Source organism: Hyperolius riggenbachi, chromosome 6, assembly GCF_040937935.1.
Source record: "Hyperolius riggenbachi isolate aHypRig1 chromosome 6, aHypRig1.pri, whole genome shotgun sequence".
In the NCBI taxonomy this organism is placed as follows: Eukaryota; Metazoa; Chordata; class Amphibia; order Anura; family Hyperoliidae; genus Hyperolius; species Hyperolius riggenbachi.
In genome coordinates this window covers 82,692,159-82,717,842 of record NC_090651.1, presented here as the reverse complement: position 1 = coordinate 82,717,842, position 25,684 = coordinate 82,692,159, and the positions used below count along the sequence as shown (strand labels likewise).

The following is a 25,684-nucleotide window of genomic DNA, read 5'->3' as shown; positions in this document are numbered from 1 at the left end:
GCAGAGCTCCGTCATCCAAGCAGAGATGGGCGCGAATCGGCATGCGCAATTTCCTGCAAAACACGGACCCAGAACTTTACGCCGATCAGCGTTAGGCGGTCCTGGGGCTGCCGCCGCGGTGACGCGTATTAAAGAGGTTAAGCACTGTTGAGAACATACCTCCCAACTTTTTGAGATGATAAAGAGGGACACTTAAGCCACACCCCTGATCACGCCCCCGGCACACCCCTAGTCACGCATACCATAAAGATTTCATAAGAAAAATGTGTTGTTTTATAATTCAAACCATACCGGTCCTTTCTATCCTGGTTCATTTTCCTTCATATTAACATTTTAAAATTGGAAATATATTATTATTTATTATTTATTTATTGTATTTATAAAGCGCCAACATATTACGCAGGATGGGAATAAAGTTTAGAGTCAATCAAACACATTTTTAGTAGAGAAATATATATATTTACATAGAAAGAGGGACAAAGTCCTGAAAGAGGGACAAATGAGGAGGAAAGAGGAACAGAGGGACAGGGCTCCCAAAGAGGGACTGTCCCTCCAAAAGAGGGACAGTTGGGAACTATGTTGAGACTCATGCAACAATACAGAGGCATTATAGGACAGGAACAGATTGTTTATTGGAATCTTTCAAAACAGGTTACCAGCCAAAGTAAAGGGGTATTAAAATGAAAGTGAACGCGAGGAAAAAAAAGTTGTGGAGAGAAGCCTCTGGCTAGTCCATATAGTCCAGAGGCTTCCAGTGTCCTCCTCACCCCCATTGTTGCCGGGCATAGGGAGAAAAAAATTATCCATCTAGACACAAATGATCAGAAATGTTGCCTATCAATGTCTGACAGCTCCTCATCGAAAAGAAGGCCAACAGACAGGGAGAGAGCCCCCTATAGGCATGGACTCTTCCACCAGACAAGACTTCTAAATGCCATTGCTTCTCCACATACATCTGCTGACCAGTCAGTAACTGTGGTGAAGGAACTGTGAGACCAAGTGAGGACGGGGATCTTTTTCCCGGACAGCAGCTGCTATTAAACGCTGCTAATAAATGAACATCTAAATGGGAATGTCAAATCATTTTCACATAGTGGTTCTTTAATTCATAAGACAAAAAAAGAAAAATGAAAAAAAAAAGTACTGCAACAGAGGTAGGGAGCTTGCAATCAGGCATTGTAATCTGTAATGTGAAATTAGCTTCTTTATCATTTACCATAAAGTATACCTGTCTCCAGTGTTATCTCAGGAAACTGGTGACAGGTGCTTATAAGACAGCAGCAGAGGTTTCCAGTGAGTTGAGTTTTAGGTTACTCTGAGGTTGCATTGCGGAGATCCCTGGTGTATTGTAAATGCCAGCAGTCTGACACATAGCCTGGACTCAATGCAAAGAGACTTACTGCAGAGATTTACAATGCACCAGAGATTCCAGGAATATAAGTTTGCATTAACTACTGAAGGTTTCCTGGAAACCTGATCTGCTGTCTTAAAGCACCCTGTCATCAGTTTCTCCACAAGTGTGAATTAAGGGTATATTCGCTGAAAGTGTACCCGAGACAGAATAAATATATATACAGTATATATATATATATATATATATATATATATATATATATATATATTCATACCTGGGACTTTATCCAGCCCCTCCAGGCTGATCACTCCTTTGTTGTCCTCCACTGCCGCCTGGATAGCCTGCAGTTTGCTCCAGAAACTCCTCCTGTCGGCACAGGTGCAGCCCAGCCATGCACGCTCCCCCGTTGTACTCTTGTCATGGGGAACGTTGTGTGCTGGAGCAACAGTACTGTGCAGGCGCAGAACCCAACAGGGGGCAAGTGCAGAACGCCCCAGACCGAAAGACTTTCGGTAGACCGAATTGTGGGCGATCCAGTTGGCGGAGGGGGACGGCAAGTGGTATGAAACTCAACATTTCTTCTTTGCTCTAAAAGATTATTTACAGCCATGACTGAGGCAGTTGTTTTCTGCATGCCTGTTCCTCAAAAACGGTTGGCAGGTTTCTAAAACCCAAATGTTGCACTCTGATACAAATCTTGAAGAACACTAAAAACGAAAGTTGGAAATAAAAGAATAACAGCTGGATAAGAGCTTTTAGAGAATGTTTCCTTTAGACAGTCTACACTGAAATGTGCAGGCAGTAATGACTGCATTAATTCCTATCTCCTTTGTTACCTTGGGGGCCAAAAATGTATCGGCAGCCCCTGCAAGATGTTTTGTACATCTTGTGAGCATATGGAACCAGTTAAACACAACTGCTACCGACAGACGTTAGCAGACTGGCTGTATCTCTGCCAGGGTCAGAAGTCACGGAAGAGCACTAACTCAACACAGCACATCTCTGGATTTTACAATCACTTTTCACATTACAAGACATAATCGATGATTATACCAATGACTAATTGGATCAAGATTTATGCTCCATGCTTAACCTGCAGATGAGTGGATATGTGATTGTTTAAAGCGGAATTCTGTATTTTGTACCAATTCTGTATTTAGTATATTGGGGTATATACCATGGTCTGTATTATTATGTACCCCATGTTTGTTTCTTACTTTGTACAGCGCCACGGAATAGGTTGATGCTTTATAAATCAATAATAATAACATTAATGAATGCTTCCTGTGTTCTTGGTCATTTTTTTTTCTTGTATAAAGACAATTCTATGCAATTGCCCTTTTCTGCTGTGTTTTCTCCTAGGTGATATTTTTGTTCCTTGTCAATATGACACCTTTTAAATCAACAGCAAGCGAAAAAATACTCCGATTTTTATAGTACGTTTCACCTACTTTTTGGTACTTTTTCAACTGCTAAAAAGTTACTTTAAAAAGAAGTTGAAAAATAATCTCCTAGGAGAAAACTCAGGAGAGAAGGTTTATTGCATATTGGCCAAAGTGTTATCATTTATATGATTTTTTTTCATAAATCCATATGATTGTGGTGTTATGTGGGCCAGTAAGGACCTGTGAACTGAGTCCCCAGCATGTACTGCCATTAATGAGCTGCACAGTTACAGTCAGGTTAGGGCACTTGTGTATAACACAAGTCCTGCAGGCAGGGGCGTAGCAATAGGGGGTGCAGAGGTAGCGACCGCATCGGGGTCCTTGGGCCAGAGGGGCCCCAAAGGGTCCACCCTCTATCACAGTATTAGCTCTCTATTGGTCCTGTGCTGGTAATAATCACTTCTATAGATGCTTTGAATAGTAGTAATCCTTAACACACTGTTCCCCAACCCCTTCTTGCACCTCTAACACTGGGGTTGTCCTTGGCAGGTTTTGGTGCGCCGTATCAATTGTTATGTATAGAGTGCTTGGGGGGGCCCCATGTAAAACTTGCACCGGGGCCCACAGCTCTTTAGCTACGCCACTGCCTGCAGGCCGAATCCGGCCCCACACCGATTTATGTGGCCCTCAAGAGCCTCAACTCTGCATGATTGTAAGCAGTAAAAGAAATGAGGAAATTAATTCTTGCTATATAGACTTGTGTTTTTGTCCCGGTGGCTCTTGACATTTCCATGAGGAAGGCAGGCCATTGCAGATGTAACTTTTTTCACTAACTTCCTGGTAGAGTACTATATATTTAACCACTTAAGCCCTCGGTCATTTTCACTTTATGCATCTGAGCAATGTTCACCTCCCATTCATTAGCCTATAACTTTATCAATACTTATCACCATGAACTGATCTATATCTTGTTTTTTTCACCACCAATTAGGCTTTCTTTGGGTGGTACATTTTGCTAAGAGCTACCTTACTGTAAATGCATTTTAACAGTAAGAATAAGAAAAAAACTGAAAAAATTGATTATTTCTCAGGTTTCATCCATTATAGTTTTAAAATAATACATGCCTCCATAATTAAAACCCATGTATTGTATTTGCCCATTTGTCCCGGTTATTTCACTGTTTAAATTATGTCCCTACCCTATCACAATGTATGGCGACAATATTTTATTTGGAAATAAAAGAGCATTTTTTCCGTTTTGCATCCATCACTATTTACAAACTTATAATAAAAAATAATTGAAATATTTCATCTTTACATAGATATTTAAAAAGTTTAGACCCTTAGGTAAATATTTATGTGTTTGTTTTTTTATTGTAATGGTTTTTTTTTTGTTATTATTAAACATTTTATGTGGGTATTTTTGGGAGGGTGGGATGTAAATAGTATTTGTTTGGGGTAAATATATGTGCATTTTTTTTTTTACATTTAGATGTAGTTTTACTTTTTGGCCACAAGATGACAACCTTGAGTTTGTTTACATGACGTCACTCTAAGCGCACAATGTACACTTAGAGCATACATGTCAAACTCTGGCCCGCGGGCCAAATTTGACCCTCAGAGCCATTAAATTTGGCCCTCAAGTGGTTTTCCCACTTTGCATTACGTATGGCCCACTCTAGACCACCAGGGAAGCTATACTGGAGGTGAAGTCCTATAACTCCAGGGAAATCCATATGGGGAGGTAGGGGAAAGCACTAAACACTAGGGAACTGTATAGGGGAGGGTGGGGGTCTCTAGACACCAGGGAACTGTATAGGAGAGAGAGGATCACTAGACACCAGAGAACTTTATAAGGGAGGAAGGTGGCCAGTAGACATTGAGGTTGGCCCGCGACTTGGTCCCAGTGTACAATATCGGCCCACTTATATTTGAGTTTGACACCCCTGGCTTAGAGGGACATAGGAGTCAGAAAAAGCGAAGCTTCCGAGAGAAGCTGTCACTTTTTCAGCGGGGGAGAGGAATCAGTGATCGGGCACTATGGCCCAATTCATTGATTCCTGGGCTAACCAATCTCCGGCCGGGAGTGCACATGCATGCGCGCGATCGGCCGCGGGAGCGCACATGTCCTCCTTGACGTATAACTACATCAAGGAGGACAAAGTGGTTAAGTGACAGTAGACATCCTTACATTTTTTTAGTTTTATCTCTAAATATATGCACCCCTGTATAGGTCTACCGCACATTCACAGTACGCATTTAAAAGCATGGCGTCTTTGGCGTTCCCACCCATACCACCGAAAGCTGTAAGGAAATATTCTCTTCTTTATGCAAGACAGCTGTTAGCTGTTTGAAGCTGCTACCCCCTCCACACCAACCCCATTCACTGTCCTGGGTATCCCACAATACACATGTAAGGTCCGGTTTGCTGTGAGCAGATTTGTGGAATACAGTATACATCACACGCTGCTGCCCTCCATTGCCACTTTATTTTTACTGCAGGTGATGGCAGGCTGCCTTCCGATCCAGAGGAACACACTGGTGTAGGACCACATTCAGGTATTGCACCTGACGTTTTTAGGGTGCCCACACCCCATTACAATTTAATAAACAATTTGGCCTGCAACTAAGACCATGTTTCAGATTTTGGCCCTTTTTGTGATTGGGTTTGACACCCCTGGGATAGGGTGTAGCCTGAGTTCAAAGTACCATTTGCTACTGGCCAGTCTAACAAGGAAGTGGGATGTGCTATCAGTATGCTGCCTTTAGAGATCATTGAAGCCTACACGCCAGCATTTCCACAGCCTAGCTGCTATCTCACTGCAGAGTGAAGAAGCTGAAAAATAGCAAGCCCTCTCCAGCTGCCTTCCACTGAGGTGGGAAATACTGATAAAAAAATTGCACCCTGTCGGACCTCTGTATTGTTGGATTCAGTGATGCCTACAGGTTGACCCTTCCGCTGTCCACTCAGGTTCCACTAAGCACAGCCAGAAATGATCAGAAATGGCTATATTCCTAAACTGGGAACATACTATGAGTTGTGTGCTGGATTCAGTAAATCATCAATATCTACCTGATATTGATCGTTTTTCAAGATTTCCACCTAAATCTATTGAATATATTTAACCAGATTTCACCAGAAATATAACTGAAAAACATAGTTTGCTGCAGATTGAAACTGGCAGGTATTTTTAATAACTTGCAAAAAGACTCGTACAACCAGGGGTGTCGCTAGGCCCAAAGATCAGTGGCATGTGCCCCAGATCTATTCTGGGGTGCCCCAGATGTCCCCCAGACAGAGTAAGCTGTGGTGCCTCAATGGCAGGCATGCTGGGAGCTGTGGCTATTCTATGGGGGCCTGCTGGGAGTTGTGGTGCCTAAATGGTATGGGGGGACTTCCAGATAACCTGGCGGCAGGCCAGCCTGCCCAGCAGAAAGCCAGACCAGCCAGCACAGAACCCGGGTACCTCTGTTTTGTAATGTTTAAGTGACACTGCTTATTCATATCATATGCTGCTTTTTTTGCATTAGTGGAGAGGGGTGTTTCATCCAACATTTTGCTGGGCAGGCCTACTTAGACCGTTTTTAAGTTCATGTAAATTTGCCTCCACCCATGACCACACCCACATTCTGGTGCGTGACCGCTCCCATTTTCCGGCTGGAGTGACCAAAAGTGCCCCGGATCGCTGAGGATCCTAGCAATGTCACTACAACAACACTGTTCTATGTATATAAAAAAAATTTCAATAAAGAAAATGCTGGACAGAGAGGAGATAGGGCCCATAGAATATGAACCTCTAATGTAAATGATATTTATTGAGGACTGGTACCGACAGTGCGTGGAAGCTGATAACTTACCTTTAATAATATAGCTGGTCTTTGCATCATTGCTCTGAGGCACTTTCACCTCTGTCTTAGCGCCGCCAGGCTGGGCAGCATACGTCAGTTTAAAGTAGTCCACTCTCTCAGTGGGGTTCTCCCATTCCACCTCCAGAGAATCCGCTGTCTCTCCTGTCACCCACAGAGTTCCAAGATGTGCATCATCTGGAGAAGAGAAGGAAGGTTCAGACACAGTGGCGTAGTTCCAAATCCATCCTGAATCAGCACCACCCCTACCCCTGTGACCAAGTGTGGCCACCTTCCCCCACCAAAGAATGTTTGGCCATCACAATGCCCTCCTCCCACTATAACGTGACGATACCCCCCCCCCCAACCACTACCACCACTATCACCACATAAACAAGTAACAAATTCTGATGCCGCTCCTTCTCAATAGCAAATGTGCATACCTTTCAATTTTTTGAGATAAGAAAGAGGGACACTTAAGCCAAGCCCCTGCCACAACCCTTATCACAGGTGCCCTCCATTTAAGGTAGTGACAGGTGCCCCCCAGGTTAGGTAGTGAAAGGTGCCCCCCCATGTTTAATGACAGGGACCCCCACTCAGTTGACCCAGGAGCCAGCGTCAGACCTCAGAATCTGCCGGCGACCAGTGAGAGCGGGCACACAGTACCCCTGTGGACACCGTGCTGCATATGCGGAAGTGATGTCACTTCCGCATATCAGTGCAGTGTCCGCAAGGTCCTAGCGCCTGCATTTACTGGTTGCCAGCCGATCGGAGGTCTGACGCTGGCTGCTGGCACTCTGTCGGACGGCGAGGCAGCTGATGGCCGGGGAGGGGGGGTGTCCGCCCCATTTTGCCCCGATGTGCGGACGCCCATGATGTTGGTGCTATACAAATACTAAATAATAACAAAGATGGCCTTGCCTTAGCCACCCACCTAGTGTTACAATTTGTCACAGAGGCCTGGCAAAAAGGCTTAGGACTGTGTCAAAAATATTGATGGGACAGTATACCCACCAGCATAGTGGGCCTAAATTTGGTGAGCACAGGGGTCATCTGACATCCACCTTTTAATTCCCCCCTGTCCTTCTCACCTGTTCGGCCTTGAAGTTCCCCAGGCTCACTGGTCACGCTGCTTTTCACCTGGTACATCAGTATCTTGTACAGAGTGCTGGGGCTGAGATCTCCGATCTGGTAATAGTCCTTGTTTGCAGCCACTTTAATTTGCTTCTTCTGGCTTTCATCTCCAAAAGGATAGTAAGTGATATAGTAATAATCCACTTCTACCAGCACGTCCCAGGCGATATTCAGAGAGTCCTCGGTGGTGCTGATGAGACGTAAATTCTGCACTGACATCACTAGACAGGGAAAAAAATTACTTATTTCAGTGGATGTGAATAATTTACTCTCTCGTTCTACATCTTCAGTGCCTGCCTCGTCTGTTTCCTTTAATGGAATACACCAGACAAGAAAATAACTTGTGTAATCACGCAGCAGTGAAATTGAACCTCACACACAATTGTTTTTTTCAAGTTTTGGATGTCGTGTAGAAGGGTTTGATTTCTCAATGGGGTTTATCTGGTTTAAAACACGATGTAAAATAATCAAAATAATCACTTGCACCTAGTCCATAGCTGTGACTGTATTTGTTCCAACATCGGTATCAGTAGCTAGCAGTCAGCAGTGATCCAATAAACCGAGTTCAAAATTGGTTTTTTCGCACTGATCATTCTGCTGTCTTACTTTATAATGTTTATAGGGATTAGATTGTGAGCCCCTCTGAAGGACAGTTAGTGACAAGACAATATACTCTGTACAGCACTGCGTAATATGTCAGCGCTATATAAATACTAAAATAAATAAAATGTTTAAAGGAGACTTTAACTGAGGGAAAAATTGGTAATTTACTTACCCGCGGCTTCTTTCAGCCCCCTGAAGTCTTTCTGGTCCCTCACCATGATCACGCATTTCGTAGTTCCCCCCGTCGTCACCCTCTTAACGCTGAATGCGCGGCCCCTTGCTGTGCACCTGCTTCACGGCTGTCCCATGGCGAGGAGTACTCTGCGCTTGCGCAGTAAACAGAAATTCCTACCGCACATGTGCAGAACGCTCCTAGCTTTGGAATCACGATAGAGGAGGCGCACGGCCAGCGCTATGCATGAGCAGAGGCGGGCTTATGGAGGGGTACAGTGGAATGCAAAAACACGGCAAGGTTGCAGGAGGACATCAGTGGACTGGAAGAAGCACCAGATAAGTAACTGGGAGATTTTTTTTTCCAGTTAAGTGTCCCTTTAAAGCTGGTTTCACATATGGGGCTTGATTCACTAAAGCTTATACATACCTGGGGCTTCCTCTAGCCCACTTCAGGCTAATCAGTCCCTTGCCACCCTCCTCCGCAGCCTAGATAATCTGGTAGATGCCCCGTTATCTTTGCCAGGCAGCACAGTCCCCCGTTGCGCTCCTGCGGTTTGGAGCTTTCTGTGCCTGCGCAGGTGCCGAACACTCCCAGCGTGACGAGGCAAGTACACACATCCGTACATGCGCTGTACGCCCCAACTGGCGAACATAAGAGGCATCTACCTGAGGCTCTAGGCGGCTGGGGAGGACGGTGAGGGACCGATTAGCCTGAAGGGGGCTGGAGGAAGCCCAATGTACGTATAACTTTTTTATTTTTGTTTAACTCAGGTTTACTTTAAGTGAAAATATGATATAAGCAATTTTATCTATCCTCTTACTCGTTTATGGCTGTAATTCCTTATCAGTGAGGGATGTTATAGTCCGACTGGGGGAAGCAGGAAATTTGGGCGCATGAGGCAGGTGGACAAAAAGGGCGCCACCATTCACTCCTATAATGAATATCGTTTAATGGGCGCCCAACAGGAAAAAAGGGCGCCGGAGAAAAATAACGTTTTACAAGTCGCGCCCGGAGACTTTTTTTTATAACCGCTTACATTTTATAAATGATTACACATTATTTAATGATTTATAATTTTTTAAACATTTTTTTAAAAGAAAAACAGTACAATATGTTTTTATAAATATTATTTTTAAACGAAAAACAGCACAATATTTTTTTTCAAACGTTATTAATGCTTATCACAGGGGGGTCTTAGGTTTAGGCACCACAAGGGGGGTATTAGGTTTAGGCACCACCAGGGGAGTTTTAGGGTTAGGCACCACCAGGGGGGTCTTAGGGTTAGGCACCACCAGGGGGGTCTTAGGGTTAGGCACCACCAGGGGGGTCTTAGGTTTAGGGCCTAAACCTAAGACCCCCCTGGTGGTGCCTAAACTTTAGGCACCACCAGGGGGGTCTAGGGGTTAGGCACCACCAGGGGTGGTTTAAGGTTTAGGCACCACCAGGGGGGTCTTAGGTTTAGGCACCACCAGGGGGGTCTAGGGGTTAGGGGTAGGTACAGGGAGGGTTCTGTGTGAGGGTAGGGTTAAGTATAGTTTTAGTAACATTCTTATTTATCTTTTATAAAACGTTATTATACATTTCACTTTTTAAAAAGGGAAGATTAACGTTTTTACAATTCCCGATTTCATACACATTATTTAATGATTTATAACTTTATAAAACATTATTTTAAAACAAAATATAGCACAATTTTTTTTTAAACGTTATTCATGCTTATCGTTTAAAACCCTGCGCCCTTTTATCCCGGCGCCCTTTTTTAACGTACGGTCCCATTGGAGTAAAACTGTCAGTTGCAAAGCTGAATATTAACTCTTTCAGACAGAGAAAGAAGAAAGGGAACACAGCATATTTATTTGTGTGCTTGCCACTAAACATACATGTGTTTATCTCATCATGTTATACTATAATAGTTATATAGCTACAATATTTAACATACAGTTATATATCTCTTACCTTCTGAACAGGATTCGCCGAAAAATCCCTCCTCGCAGAAGCACTGGCCACCATCACAGCGCCCGTTTTCACCACAGCTGACGGCGCAGTCCTGCTCATAGCAGGTTGGTCCTGAGAAGCCTGGATTGCAGACGCAGACACCATTGACACACCTGCCATTTTCCCCACAGGCTGGGATGCAGCTCTTCATAGAACAGTCTGGACCTTCCCAGCCTGCTTTGCACACACAGGAACCAGTGGCCACATCATATCTGCCATTGCCGCTGCAAAGGGTGTTGATGTCTGAAATAAGAAAGGCAGACCATTTATGATTGGAATATTTCATAATCATTTTTTTTATGAAACTACAGATTGAACAGAATCCTCTAACAACCAAGTTGTAACTTTACTGCTCAACCACACCAAAAATTGAAAAAGTGAATCTCTAGTAGTAATCAGATAGAGAAGTGAATATTAACAGTGTATATAAGCAGTGGTGGACAGATCATCTGTTTTAAGGGTCAAATGTGCTTGGCAAGGTGAACCTCACATCACTTCCTCTCCTCTCTGGATTCAACTGGTGGGTGGGTCAATCACGTGTGTCCATGTGACTCCAGATATAGGAAGAACAATAGATGGTAGGATACATTTCCCAGCATCCCTGCATTACAGTTGATACCATGTGGTGTATTCACAGGACCTTGGTAAATGTTTACCAGGTTTTATGGAGTCTGTGTAGCACATCACGCAGATAGCATAACACACATTACTCATGCAGTGCCTACGTTACTTATATAAAAAGCAATGTAGGCATGGCATGTACAACTCAAGGAATGCTATTTGTATAAAGCTCTACACAGATTGTGTCAAGGCCAGTAAACTTTACATGCACTCTGCGCAAGCCCGCAGGATAGCGATGTGTCCCTGCAGCACTTGGCCCCCAAACTCTTCATGGAGTACAAAGCAATCTCTGTGTGCGATATGTGTGTACACCACTTTGATCCCTGTCTGAGCTTAGCATCTAGCTCTCATAGGGAAGCAAGGGTGAGATACTCAGCCATGAAACATGTTGCCAGTAAAGTTCATAATATGAACCCTTTCCAATCCATTTTTGTGATCATCCACGTCCTCCCAGCACTTGTTTTTTTACGGTGTGCAGGGGATACCGGGGAATGTGATGCTAGAGCGAGGAGGTGCTGCAGCTCCGCCCCATTGCACGCACGCTAGTATAATAATGGTATAACATGGCGCAGTGTGGTACTGGAGGGGATCAAAATGCCTGACACATTGATAAACTTGGGTATTGCCCTACTGGGCCAGATAAGGCAAAGGCACCACTAGCGATGTGGCATGTTACATATTGGGGGGGGGGGGGGGAGGGGAGAGCACATTGCAGCTACTGACTTAGTCCGGTACTTAGATCTAAAGGGGCCAGATTTTATCCAGCAACAGCGCCCCCTACTGTCCAACAAAGGATTAGAAAGGGTTAATTCTTGACTACTGGCCAAAGCTGCATTACCATACCACTGATCCTTGGGAAAAGGTTGCATGCTTCCATTTCCTCCCACTACAGCGGGTGACCTGCTACCTGACAGCTTTGTACTGGACTCAGACAAGGACTAGGCCTCTCGTCTGTATGCGCTTACCAACACACTGTATCAGGTTAGACCGTTCCCACATGGGGTTACAGCCTACAATGAATTGTATCAGGTTAGACCATTCCAAAATGGGGTTACAGCTGACAATGGATTGTAGCAGGTTAGACCAGGCTTTCTCAACTAGGGTTCCCTGAATACTGCTGCTCAGGGGTTCCTTGCCATTTTCCCCATCGTGGGGGAAGTATGATACAGAACATTACAATACGGGGTACTGTAAAAAGAAGCACTAAATTGGGGGTCAGAATAATAATGAGTACATTAATAAAAAGCACTAGGATAAGGAGACAGTATAGTGAGTGGCAGTGTATTAGGTGGTAGCGGCAGTTGCCTCCTGCAAAATAAATGTAGGGGTTCCTCAAGATCAAAAAATTACTTGCAGGGGTTCCTTGAGAGCCAAAAGTTATTTGCAGTTTTCCTCCAGAGTAAAAAGGTTGAGAAAGGCTGGGTTAGACCATTCCCCAATGGGGTTACAGCTGACAATGTATTGTATCAGGTTAGACCATTCCCAATGGGGTTACAGCTGACAATGGATTGTATCAGGTTAGACCATTCTCAAATGGGGTTGCAGGGGACAATGGAATATTTTAGGTTAGACCATTCCCTAATGGGGTTACAGATGATAATGAATTGTATTAGGTTAGACCATTCCCCTTTGGGGCTACAGCTGACAATGGAATATTTTAGCTTAGGCCATCCCCCAATGGGGTTACAGCTGACAATGGACTGTATCAGGTTAGACCATTCCCCAATGGGGTTACAGCTGACAATGGATTGTATATTAGGTTAGACCATTCCCCAATGGGGTTACAGCTGACAATGGAATATTTTAGCTTAGACCATTCCCCAACGGGGTTACAGGTTAGACCATTCCCCTTTGGGGTTACAGCTGACAATAGAATATTTTAGCTTAGACCATTCCCCAACGGGGTTACAGGTTAGACCATTCCCCTTTGGGGTTACAGCTGACAATGGAATATTTTAGCTTAGACCATTTCCCAATGGGGTTACAGCTGACAATGGATTGTATATTAGGTTAGACCATTCCCAATGGGGTTACAGCTGACAATGGAATATTTTATCTTAGACCATTCCCCAACGGGGTTACAGCTGACAATGGATTGTATCAGGTTAGACCATTCCCCAACGGGGTTACAGCTGACAATGGATTGTATCAGGTTAGACCATTCCCCAATGGGGTTACAGCTGACAATGGATTGTATCAGGTTAGACCATTCCCCAATGGGGTTACAGCTGACAATGGATTGTATCAGGTTAGACCATTCCCCAATGGGGTTACAGCTGACAATGGATTGTATCAGGTTAGACCATTCCCCAATGGGGTTACAGCTGACAATGGAATATTTTAGGTTAGACCATTTCCCAATGGGGTTACAGCTGACAATGGATTGTATCGGTTTAGACCATTCCAGAACAGGGTTACAGCTGACAATGACTGCACTTTTGACTCTCCATAGGAAAATGTCCAATTTTAAAATGGCCATGGCTTTCAGCTCCATTTGGGGTACATAAATCTGCAGGAATTGTGAGGTGATTATTCATATATTAGGGTATCCCTGTGTGTTGCTACACGTATCCTCTCACTAGTGTGAGCGGAATCTGACTGAATGCTGAGTCTTGGAGCATTTTACACATTATGGATGCAAACATCCATTCTAAACAAGCCTGTTTATGTCAGTGTTCCTTTGCTGAACAATACAACGGCGGTCTTCATTCAATATCTATCACAATTCCATTCATGCCTGTGTTCTCCATGGTCTCATCTCTGAAATGAGTTTATGCCAGGATACTGATATGCAATTTCCGTTTAGAGTTCTGTTCCATTCAGCCGTGTTCTTGAAAGGCGAGTTTTATACATTTTATATGCTAGTTCTTATGCACATGTGAACCACTTTCCTGTAGGATGATGTTTGAGGTAAAACTCTACTTAGGCTTTGAAAAAAAGCGCAATACTTTCACTTTAGCTCTATGCATTGCAAGGAATAAAGCAATTATTTAAAAGCTCTGCAAGGTTAAAATGAGCATGAGATCTACCCGATAGTAGAATATCAGTAGAGCTACTGATATTTTATTACCAGCTCATCTTTTCCTATTCTCATACTACCTCCCATATCCCCAAAGCAGCTTAAAGCAGCAGGGACAGCCATACTAGCCCCGGGAAAAAACACTCATATATAAGTAGATAAATACTTGTTCTACTTACATAACACATGTATTGTACTGTCCACATTTTGATTTCAGTGAATTCTATACAGTAAATAAAGAGGAAACTGTTCCAGGCATTTTCCATCATTACTGCCTGCAGTCTGAAGCCAATCCTGATGTCATTTCCCCCTTACTCTTTTTTTTTCAACTGCCTGAATAGGTGTATACATTGCCAGACCCCCTCTGCCCTTACCCCCCCCCCCCCCCCCCCCACCACCACCAAAGTCAACCCCCAGGCCTTCCGATCTAGCCCACCGCACATCCACCCCGACTGAGGGAGAGCCACAATTACAGCATTGCATATAGGTGCCCCCAGGATATTTAGCCAGGTATAGGTGCAGCCAGTATAGGTAGACAGGTGTAGGTGCTCCAGTATAGGTAGCTAGGTTTAGGTGCCATCAGTATAGGTAGCCAGGTGTAGGTGCCCCCAGTACAGGTAGCCAGGTATAGGTACTGTCAGTATAGGTAGCCAGGTATAGGTGCCCACAGTACAGATAGCCAGATATAGGTACAGTCAGCCAGTTTAGTTAGCTAGGTATAGGTGCCACCAGTATAGGTAGCTAAGCATATGTCCCTCCAGTATAGGTAGCCAGGTATAGGTGCCCTAGTATAGGTAGCCAGGTATAGGTGCCCCTAGTATATGTATCCAGGCATACCTCCCACCAGTATAGGTAACCAGGTATAGGTGCCCCCAGTATAGGTAGCCAGGAATAGATGCAGCCAGTATAGGTAGCCAGGTATACTGTAGGTGCCACCAGTACAGGTAGCCAGGCATAGGTCCCCACAGTATAGGTAGCCAGGTATAGGTGCAGCCAGTATAAGTATCCATGTATAGGTGCAGCCAGTATAGGTAGCCAGTTATAGGTGCAGCCAGTATAGGTAGCCAGGTATAGGTGACACTGCGGGAAGGGGGGGGCCAACATCATCCTCCCTCCCTCTCCTTGGGGCCCCCTCCTGTGCCCCCCTGCAGTGCTGGAGCGGGTGCAGCGCATGGAGCCGGCGAACAGGTGAGTTAATTACACACTGCACCACTGTACTCCAGCTCTGCAGGGGGGCCCAGGAGAGGGGCCCATGGAGAGGAAGGGAGGAATGATGTCAACCCCCACCTCCCCACTTCTGCCACGCACCCTTCCCCACCGTAGCGCAGGGGATCCCCTCAGTTGTCATGGGCCCCTTTGCCTTGGCAGCGCTAGCCTTGATCTTACTTTTTGAACACATGACAGTGATAAACTTCAAATGTCTTCCGCATCAGAAATGCAATTCTGTGCCTGGAAGGTGGCTGTATTCTCTCCGTGTCCTGTAGGCACTACATTAGTACTTTGCTCCTTCTACTGTTCTATTAATAACCACAAAGGAAACATTAATTAAATCTTCTTTGGTTGCTAAGCAACTAAACCCTTAACCACCCTGGCGTTCTATTAAGATCGCCAGGGCGGCTGCGGGAGGGTTTTTTTTAAATTTAAAAAAAACTATTTCATGCAGCCAACTGAAAGTTGGCTGCATGAAAGCCCACTAGAGGGCGCTCCGGAGGCGTTCTTCCGATCGCCTCCGGCGCCCAGAATAAACAAGGAAGGCCGCAATGAGCGGCCTTCCTTGTTTTGTTTAGATCGTCGCCATAGCGACGAGCGGAGTGACGTCATGGACGTCAGCCGACGTCCTGACGTCAGCCGCCTCCGATCCAGCCCTTAGCGCTGGCCGGAACTTTTTGTTCCGGCTACGCTGGGCTCAGGCGGCTGGGGGGACCCTCTTTCGCCGCTGCTCGCGGCGAATCGCCGCGGAGCGGCGGCGATCGGGCAGCACACGCGGCTGGCAAAGTGCCGGCTGCGTGTGCTGCTCTTTATTTGAACAAAATCGGCCCAGCAGGGCCTGAGCGGCAGCCATCGGCGGTGATGGACGAGCTGAGCTTGTCCATACCGCTAAGATGGTTAATAAATATAATTATAAAACAAACTACATAAAGATATTTACAAACACAGCAATGTAAAATAGATAAGATTAATGATCCTAATTTATGCATCATTTACATCAAGAACAACAAAAACAAACCTTTTAGCTGTGTGGAAAAAAACAGCATGAGCTCAGGCAAAACATACCGGTATTTGCTCAGAATGTAGGCGCCACAGAATTTTCTGGAGTCATTGTTTGTTAACACAGTCTCCTGACAATACTAAAAAAGCAACCAGGAATTTCAGCCAACTCCACTCATGCTTGGTGGCCTGGGAGCAGCAGATCTGGTGGTAAACCTATGCAATCTAACATCAAACGTGTCATGAAATAAATGTGAGCTTGTGTCATATTCACACTGGACACGCTGCTCCCTAATGGCAAGGTTTCAGTCTATGCACACATTTACAGTCCTTACTGTAGTGTTTGTTTGCTGAAAACAAGTCTACAGGGGCACCAGCCCACCTGACTGACAGGGAGCGCACAGCAATTTTACTGTTACTACCGCCGGTGGAGCACTGCCCTAAAAACTGTAACCATGCATAGCAATGCCCACATTAGCGTGGAAATGCTTGTAGCGCTAGCGGGTTAACGGGTAGTGCTTCACCGGGGGTAATTACAGACAAATGGCTACCTGTCAGTCAGGTGGACTGGCTACCCTGAAAGCAGAATAAATTAATACTGCCCCTGTAGCTCTCTGCGCAACTTTTTGCATTTTACTGCATCTGGCCCTATGTCTCACGACTTGGTGACTCATAATTACGCACATATCCAAAAGCACCTCTAGCCAATTTTTGCTAACTGAAAAAATGTGTTTGGTTTCATAAAGTGAAATATCGGTAACATTTGCAGATATTTCACTTTTACCCAACCCCACCCTACTCTCACACAAAACCCACCTGGTTGTGCCTAACCTTAACCCCCCTACTGGGCCCTAACCTAAAACCACCACAGTGGGCACCTAACCTTAACCAGTGGCCACTTAACCTTATCCTCCCCCCAGCCCTCCCTCCCTCCCTAACCTCAATCCCCTAAGAAAAATGTTGGCGCTCTCTAATAGCAGGTGCCTACATTTGTCCATGCTTCTTTTAGCGATTCCGATAAATACGCAGAGGCGTAGCTAGGCTTTCCAGGGACAAAGACAGTTTTTGTGCCCCCTCTGGACAAATTGGGCATATGGGTGTGATCATGGGTGGAGCCAAATGTACAAATGCTGTTTAGATAGCCAGATGTGCCCCCTTCCCCCTGTTTAGATAGCCAAATGTGCCCCCCTTTAGAAAGCCAGATGTGCCTCCCTTTCCCACGTTTAGATGTACCCACTATAATTAGCCAGATGTGCCCCCTTGTTCTGCTGCTGTTAACACTTCTGCACTCCTCTGCAGAGGGAGGGAGGGAAAGAAGCAGGGGCACTTCGGGCAGCCAGCGAGCCGCCTCTCACTCACTTGGGGGTGTTGTGGTGACCATGCTCTGCACCCCCTTACAGTGCTGTGCCTGGGACACGTGTCCCCCCTTGCCCACCCATAGCTACGCCTCTGTAAATAGGCCCTATTATTATTAGTTAAGAAAAAAAAGAATAAAGAAGAAAAAACATAACGGTCAAACAAGGAGGTGGATCTCCACAATTCTGAAATTATTGCTTGTATTATCCCAAATTAAAATAGATATAACACTAAAAAAAATCCTATGTATTCACTTTAGAGTGATTTGTTTTCAATTTTGTTTCATTAGAGATGCTACTAAAAAGACTTGAGTAATGAAACCACAGCAAATGTTAGCAGTGTGTATGCAAGCACCTACCGTGCATTGCACATATAGGGCTTGATTCACTAAGACAAACAGCATGCCTCATCTGAGTTACCACGCCTTATCAGAGATAACACACCTTATCAAAGTTAACTAGAGATGTCGCGAACCCCCGAGTTTTGGTTCGCGAACCCTGTTCGCGAACCTTCGCGATAGGTTCGGTTCACGAAAAAGTTCGCAAACCGCAATAGACTTCAATGGGAAGGCGAACTTTGAAAATTTGAAAAAATTCTACCGGCTGGAAAAATGATAGAAAACATGTTTCAAGGGCTCTAATACCTGGAGGCCCTCCCTCCTACCCTTCTACCCATTCCCTCCTACCAGAGGGAGGAGGGTCTCATCTGCCAGGGAATTATACTATTTCAAAAACCAGTTTACATACCATGGCTGGGAATCAAACCCAGGTCCAACTGTGTGGTGAACAAGCACCCTAACCGCTGTACCACAACAGTACTAACTAAAGCTGGCCTAGCATTTACTATTTATGCTCAATGCAATAGAAACATTAGGTTGCTTAAAGGGAACCTTAAAGGGGAACTTCAGCCTAAACAAACATACAGTTATTAAGTTACATTAGTTATGTTAATTAGAATAGATAGGTAATATAATCTTTTACCCACTCTGTTATAAAAGAACAGGCAAATGTTTGTGATTCATGGGGGCTGCCATATTTGTCATGGGGGCAGCCATATTTTTGGTTGAATGGAGGTGACAGGAAGCATGAGACACAGTTCCAACTGTCCTGTGACCCCTCACAGCTGCACACACTAGGCTTCAAATGTCCAATTCAAAATGTAAAAAAAAAAAAAATTGCACAAAAACAGCAGAGCGAGAACAACAACATCAGAAATTCCATCATGCTCGGGCAGTTTTCTTCTGTGCAGCTAAAAATGAGGCTTGTATAAGAGAAATAAAGTTCTGATGCTGTGAAACTGTTAAAGAAACACCAGGCCTTTTCAGTGCTGCTGAGTCAATTTTTAGTCTGGAGGTTCACTTTAACTGAGAGTGATATGGATGTTTCCTGTAAACAATACCAGTTGCCTGGCAGTCCAGCTGATCTCTGTGACTGCAATAGTGGCTGAATCACACCCTGAAACTAGCATGCAGCTAATCCAGTCTGACTTCAGTCAGAGCACCTGATCTGCATGCTTGTTCAGGGGCTGCGGCTAAAAGTATTAGAGACACAGGATCAGCAGGCGATTCAGGCAACTGGTATTATTTTAAAAGGAAAAATCCATATCCTTCCCCGTTTAGGTTCCCTTTAAGGATTTGTAGCATAAAAGCCAACTCACATTGGCTGGGAGTTGAACCCAGGTCTCACTGTGTGGTGGGCAAGCACCCTAACTGCTGTACCACAACAGTACAAACTGAAGCTGGCCTAGCATTTACTATTTATGCTCAATGCAATAGAAACATTAGGTTGATTAAAAGGAACCTTAACTGAGAGTGATATGGATGTTTCCTGTAAACAATACCAGTTGCCTGGCAGTGCAGCTGATCTCTGTGACTGCAATAGTGGCTGAATCACACCCTGAAACAAGTATGCAGCTAATCCAGTCTGACTTAAGTCAGAGCACCTGATCTGCATGCTTGTTCAGGGGCTGTGGCTAAACGTATTAGAGACACAGGATCAGCAGGCGATTCAGGCAACTGGTATTATTTTAAAAGGAAAAATCCATAACCTTCAACGTTTAGGTTCCCTTTAAGGATTTGTAGCATAAAAGCCAACTCACATTGGCTGGGAATCAAACCCGGGTCTCACTGTGTGGTGGGCAAGCACCCTAACCGCTAACAAACAAACACTGGGGGGAGATCAGACCCCACCAACAGAGAGCTCTGTTGGTGGGGGGAAAAGGGAGGGGGGGGGGAGCACTAGTGTGCGCTGTTGTGCGGCCCTGCAGCTTGGCCTTAAAGCTGCAGTGGCCCATTACACAAAAAATATCCTGGTCTTTAGGGGGGGGGTAGCACTGTGGTCCTCAAAAGGTTAATGTTTACAACTATTTAGAGCATCTATAGAAGTGATTATTACCAGCACAGGACCAATAGAGAGCTAATACTGTGTTTTAGGGTGGGCCCAGGTGCGGTCGCAACCTCTGCAACCCCTATTGCTGCGCCTCTGCGCTTGCTATGCTACTCTGATAAGGCATGTTAACTTTGATAAGGCAGGTTATCTCTGATAAGGCATGTTAACTCGGATAAGGCATGCTATTTGTCTTAGTGAATCAAGCCCATAGTGTTATACAAATAACATGTATGTTGCTTCTTCTACAACATGCATTATATTAATTGTGCTATGTGCGCTACGCACTGTACCCCTCTTATGTAAATATTGTTAAACTTGACATGTGCTGTCTGTACAAATCAAGGTTTCATAAATCAACCACAATGTTTCATATCACAAAGAAAATATAACATTCATTCACTCTTCTATTTTCGGTCCCAATCAGTAAAATTGCCCCATAGAGAACTATTAGGCCTAGTTATCAGTCACCAAGTCTGGAGAACTTGCAATATCTATTTTTTTTTTAATGCTACACACGTTATGTATACACACAAAAAATGCTAAAAGGAAAAATAAATTTCCTTTAATGACATTATGACATAACATAGTTTTGAAATCAGTGTAAATTTTCTTACCGATAGAACAGTCATCTCCGATGAAGCCTGCTTTACAGACACAGACGCCATTGACACAGCGGCCATTAGGACGACAGTCAACAGCACATTTCTTTTCCTTGCAGTCAAGTCCCGTGTATCCCTCTGCACACTGGCAGACGCCATTGACACAGCGGCCATTAGGACGACAGTCGACAGCACATTTCTTTTCCTTGCAGTCAGGTCCTGTGTATCCCTCTGCACACTGGCAGACACCATCAACGCATTTTCCATGTGGACTGCAGTCGAAGGGGCACTTCTTCTTCCTACATGCTGGGCCTATGTATGGGTCCATGCACACACATACGCCGTCCACGCAGGTGCCAAACTTCCCGCAATCAAAGGGACATTTCTTAATGCTGCAGTCGTCTCCTGTGAAGCCCTCAGCGCACTGGCAGACGCCATCGACACACACGCCGTTTCCACCACAGTTGCCTGGGCAGCTCCTTGTAGCACAATCGGGTGGATCCCAACCCTCGTCACACTCGCAGGTACCCAACTCAGGTCTGTACTTTCCATTCCCATTGCATTTGCCTGAAAAATATGAAACGAGATAAGGTTAAATATATCAAATATTAAAAGTGTTAAGTGAACCCTCTGATCCCAAGCACGCATTGCAAAGATATCCCTGACTTCACTTATTACAGCCAAAACCAAAAGTCTGGCCAATTCGGAATCTGGCCGGCCAATATGCAAATTCATCGCATTATACTGACGTTTTGGGGTTTTAGACAGCCAGAACGGGACAGGACCTGTCAGGCCAAGTTCTGAAGAAAGGCAAACTGCACAAGTTTTAGGGGTGTCATCTGAAATCCCTGGCTCCTCCTCCTTCCCCTTGTCCCCTGCATCCTCCTCTCAAATCTGTCTCCAGGGAGGAATTATACAGGGCAGCCTGTCTCAGCACGCCTGGACTCACTCCCTCCCTGCTGTGTGTGTGTATGGCTGTGTTGCCAGTATTCGCAGGCTACACACACACACACACACACACACACACACACAACAGGGAGAGAGAGAGTGCAGGCACAGGAACTGTCCTGTATATTTCCTCCCTGGAGACAGATGTGAGAGGACCAGGGCCGGGCCAAGGCAGAGGCGAGAGAGGCTCCAGCCTCAGGGCACAATGTAGGAGGGGGCACACAGCTCACTTGGCTATCATTCAGTGGCATAGCTAAGGAGCTGTGGGCCCCGATGCAAGTTTTACAATGGGGCCCCCCATGCACTCTATACATAGCTATTGACAATGGCAACTACAGTGTCAGAGGTGCAAGAAGGGGATGGGAAAGAGCTTGTTAATGTTTACCACTACTCAATGTATATATAGAAGTGATTATTATGAGCACAGGACCAATAGAGAGCGAATACTGTAGTTGAGGGAGAGCCCTTCGGGGCCCCTCTGGCCCAAGGGCCCTGATGTGGTCGCTACCGCTGCACCCCCTATTGCTACGCCCCTGCTATCATTCCTCTATTGTTTTTGAAGCAGAGAGAAATACGAAAAGGGGATTCATGGCAGTGACTGCAAACCAGATAACTAGAGATTAAGGTGTTGGGGGCCCTGGGGCACATCTTGGTCTAATAGCAATCAGTGTGTGATGGCTGGGGTGGGAGGGATGGGGGGGTGCACTTTGGTGTCTCAGCCTTGGGTGCTGGAGGACCGTGTCCCAGCTCTGGAGAGGACACTGGGGGCGAAGGGCAGGGAAAGGAGCCAGAGCTGGGTAATGCAGATGCCACTGCTGAAGCAGTTTGCTCCTTCTGTTGCATTCCACGAAAGCCTTTCTTCATGGCTTGGCTGGCCGCCTCTTATCTGGTCACGTTCTGGCCAGCCAAAGTCTGAAAGAAGTGTTTCTTGCATTGGTTGTGTCCTTCCGCCTTCGGCCTTTTCACAGATAGCGCACATCAATTTTGCTGTTACTCACAATGAGAAGGTAGTACCCATTGCACAAATAACGTGATTCATGTTACCTAGCTAACACAAGTATTACTGGGGTAACACGCGGTACGCAAACAGTGACACTCACGTTACCTAGGTAATGCAGGTCATGCTAATTGTACAATACGCACCACCTACATAGTATGAGTAATGATAAAATTGCTGTTTGCTCCCAGTGCACAGCAACTTTACCGACTTTTAGTGAATACACCCCAGTGAATACAAGGTTTCTGAATTGCAGATTAATCAGCTGATGCAGTTGATGAATACTGTTGTTATTATTATTATTATTTATTGTATTTATAAAGCGCCAATGTAATGATCGGTGTCAACACACAGAGAGAACCTGATTATTGATGATCTGCAGAATCACCAATAATACAGATATATGACTAACCTCTGGACACCCGGCACAAGAAATACAATAACGACAGTAATATATATCACAGAACTGTGGAAATATCCACCACACGGCAATTCCTCAGAGGTGTGGTTACCTCTGAATGGGAACCCCGTGAGCGAGATCCTCTAACCAGGCAGAGTGAGGAATCTCGACCCTTAGCAGTAATCGTCTGCTTGGGGCAGGCGTCTCGGAGAGGCAAGCCTCAGAGATAACCCTCCAGTGGGAGACGTTCCATTGAAGGGAGAAAGGTCAGACAGGCAAGGGTTCAGCAACAGAGATGGTGGCAGCAGTACAGGAACGGAAGGCAGAAGAGTAATCGGTAAACAAGCAAAGGTCGGCAACAAGAATCAGATAGGCAGAGGTACAATAGCGTGGAGAGAGAGAGTAGTCAAGGATAGCCGGAGTCAAACACAGATACAATCCTTAGCATCAACACCAGGGCACTGAACTAAGGTCTGAACGCTAACACAGAAGTGTATTCACGACAGCAGACAAGGAGCAGCTGAAAATAAGCTTCTTATATGCTGGGAGCGCATCAGCAGCGCCACCCAGCTGCCCAGCCAATCAAAAGGCCTCCTGAGGTCAGCTGACTGGAGAGTCAGCTGACCCTCCTACGTAGGAGGTAAAAATCCTGCCTCCTTGCGCGCGCGCGTGCGACCCTCTGCCTCTGTGCACAAGAGAGGCCAGGCCTAGGGTCCGCGCGCGAACGCGTGCCGAAGTCCGCCGGCTGCACCACCGGATCCGCCGCCATGTCGCCAGCCGCGGCGGCGGTGTCCCCACCAACCCGTGCCAGCAGTTCCGCATGTGAAGCACCATGTTGCCCCACGCGGCGGCGTCTCCGTGGACTCTCACAGCCAACATATTACGCAGCGCTGGACATTAATTTAGGTTACAGACAATATTTAGGGGTGACATACAGCAATATGGTAATACAGGAATACAAGAAAACCAGATCACACAGCACAGTATGAGTATAAGGTAATGCTTAGTCTGTTATGGTCTGTGATGCCGTTGACCCTGACACCAGTGGTTAGCGTGAGCTCTCCCGGGGTGAGGAATCTAAGTGACTATGGTTCTTCACCAGAGCACCCAGCAAGGGATAATGGACCTCTACCCCTAGCGGGCAAGGGAACACTTTGCTGCCTGGTAGGCACCAGGACACAGGCCCCACGATTGACCCACGGGAGGCAGAGAGAAGTTTTCTACTGCAGGAAAACTTGAGGCAAGCGTAATCAGGAAAGAGGCAGTAGATCAAGGCAGGTGGCATACAGGCGTACTCGGGTAACAGGCAATTGGCCAAGACAGGTGGCAGACAGGAGTAATTAGTAATTGGCGATTGGTCAGCAACAGGAATACAGGAAATATCAGGCTCAAGAATAAACTTGCTCCACTGGATGGCTGTGATCAGTCTCTTGAAATACTTTAAATTCTGGCGCCAGAATTAGCGCACTCGTGTGATGCACGTGCGAGTGTGTGAATATTAGTGGCCCCACCAATGTCCATGATTTATACTTACGCTACTACCAGTGCCCCTGAGCCTGAGGCACCCACACAGGGCCCACCTCCAATCTCTGCATAAGCCTATTATTAGTCATGTAGTAGTTATGATCTCCATCCTCTATATGGGCTTTGAATATTGCTAATCATTAACAAACCATGTCCCTGCATATACCATATATTATTAGTGTTGGTGTTCAAATTCACCATATCGACTTCGGGATACTGGAATTCTCCTGAACACCAGACTTCAGCTCCTTTTAAGTGCCTAACAGGTGGACAGGGTCAGGGAGAGTTCAGTTGTGCATCGCATCACATGTTTCACGTGACTCTGACGCTTCCTCCTTCCAAAGCTCCATGCAAGTAAATGAACTCCCCCCAACCCTGTCCACTTGTTCAGTACTGAATTGGTGCTTAAGTGTGCTGTTTAGGAGTGGTTGGGTGTTCCAAATCTGTTCACCAACACTTATTATACACAGGGCAGTTTCTAGGCTAAAATGCACCCAGGGCAAGGGTGTAAAAATTGTGCCCCCCTCGGAGCCAGGTATAGGTGCCTGCAGTATAGGTTAGCCAGGTCTAGTTGCACTCAGTATAGGTCCTCACAGTATAGGTAGCCAGGAATAGGTACCCCAGTATAGGTAGCCAGATATAGGTCCCCCCAGTATAGGTAGCCAGGCATAGGTGACCCAGTATAGTTGCCCCCAGTATAGGTTAGCCAGGTAGGTGCCTCTAGTATAGGTAGCCAGTATAGTTGCCCCCAGTATATGTTAGATATGCAGGCGCCTCCGGTATTATTATTATTATTTAGCATTTATATAGCCCTGACATCTTACGCAGCGCTGTACAGTATATATATTGTCTTGTCACTAACTGTCAATCAAGGAGCTCACAATCTAATCCCTACCATTGTCACATAGGTAGGTGCCCCCAGTACAGGTTAGCTAGGTGGGTGCCTATAATATAGGTAGCCAGAATAGTTGCCCCCAGCATAGGTTAGATAGGTAGGTGCCCCCAGTATAGGTTAGTTATGTAGGTGCCTCCAATATACGTAGGTAGCCAGTATAGTTGCCACCAGTATAGGCTAGCTAGGTAGGCAGGTGCCCCCAATAAAGGTTAGATAAGTAGGTGCCTCCAGTGTAGGT

General features: G+C 45.6%; 1 protein-coding gene across 2 annotated transcripts in view; it reads right to left on the bottom strand.

Annotated features, from left to right (window-relative positions):
- LOC137520976 (tenascin-N-like) overlaps positions 1-25,684 on the bottom strand; it is a 132,896-nt gene that overhangs the window by 59,043 nt on the left and 48,169 nt on the right. For both annotated transcript variants that reach the window (XM_068239620.1, XM_068239619.1), the window contains exons 3-6: positions 20,698-21,249; positions 10,454-10,735; positions 7,677-7,940; positions 6,598-6,783 (exon numbers count right to left, since the gene is read on the bottom strand). In XM_068239620.1, coding sequence (XP_068095721.1) covers positions 6,598-6,783; positions 7,677-7,940; positions 10,454-10,735; positions 20,698-21,249 — 1,284 coding nt within the window. The remainder of the gene's footprint in view (positions 1-6,597; positions 6,784-7,676; positions 7,941-10,453; positions 10,736-20,697; positions 21,250-25,684) is intronic.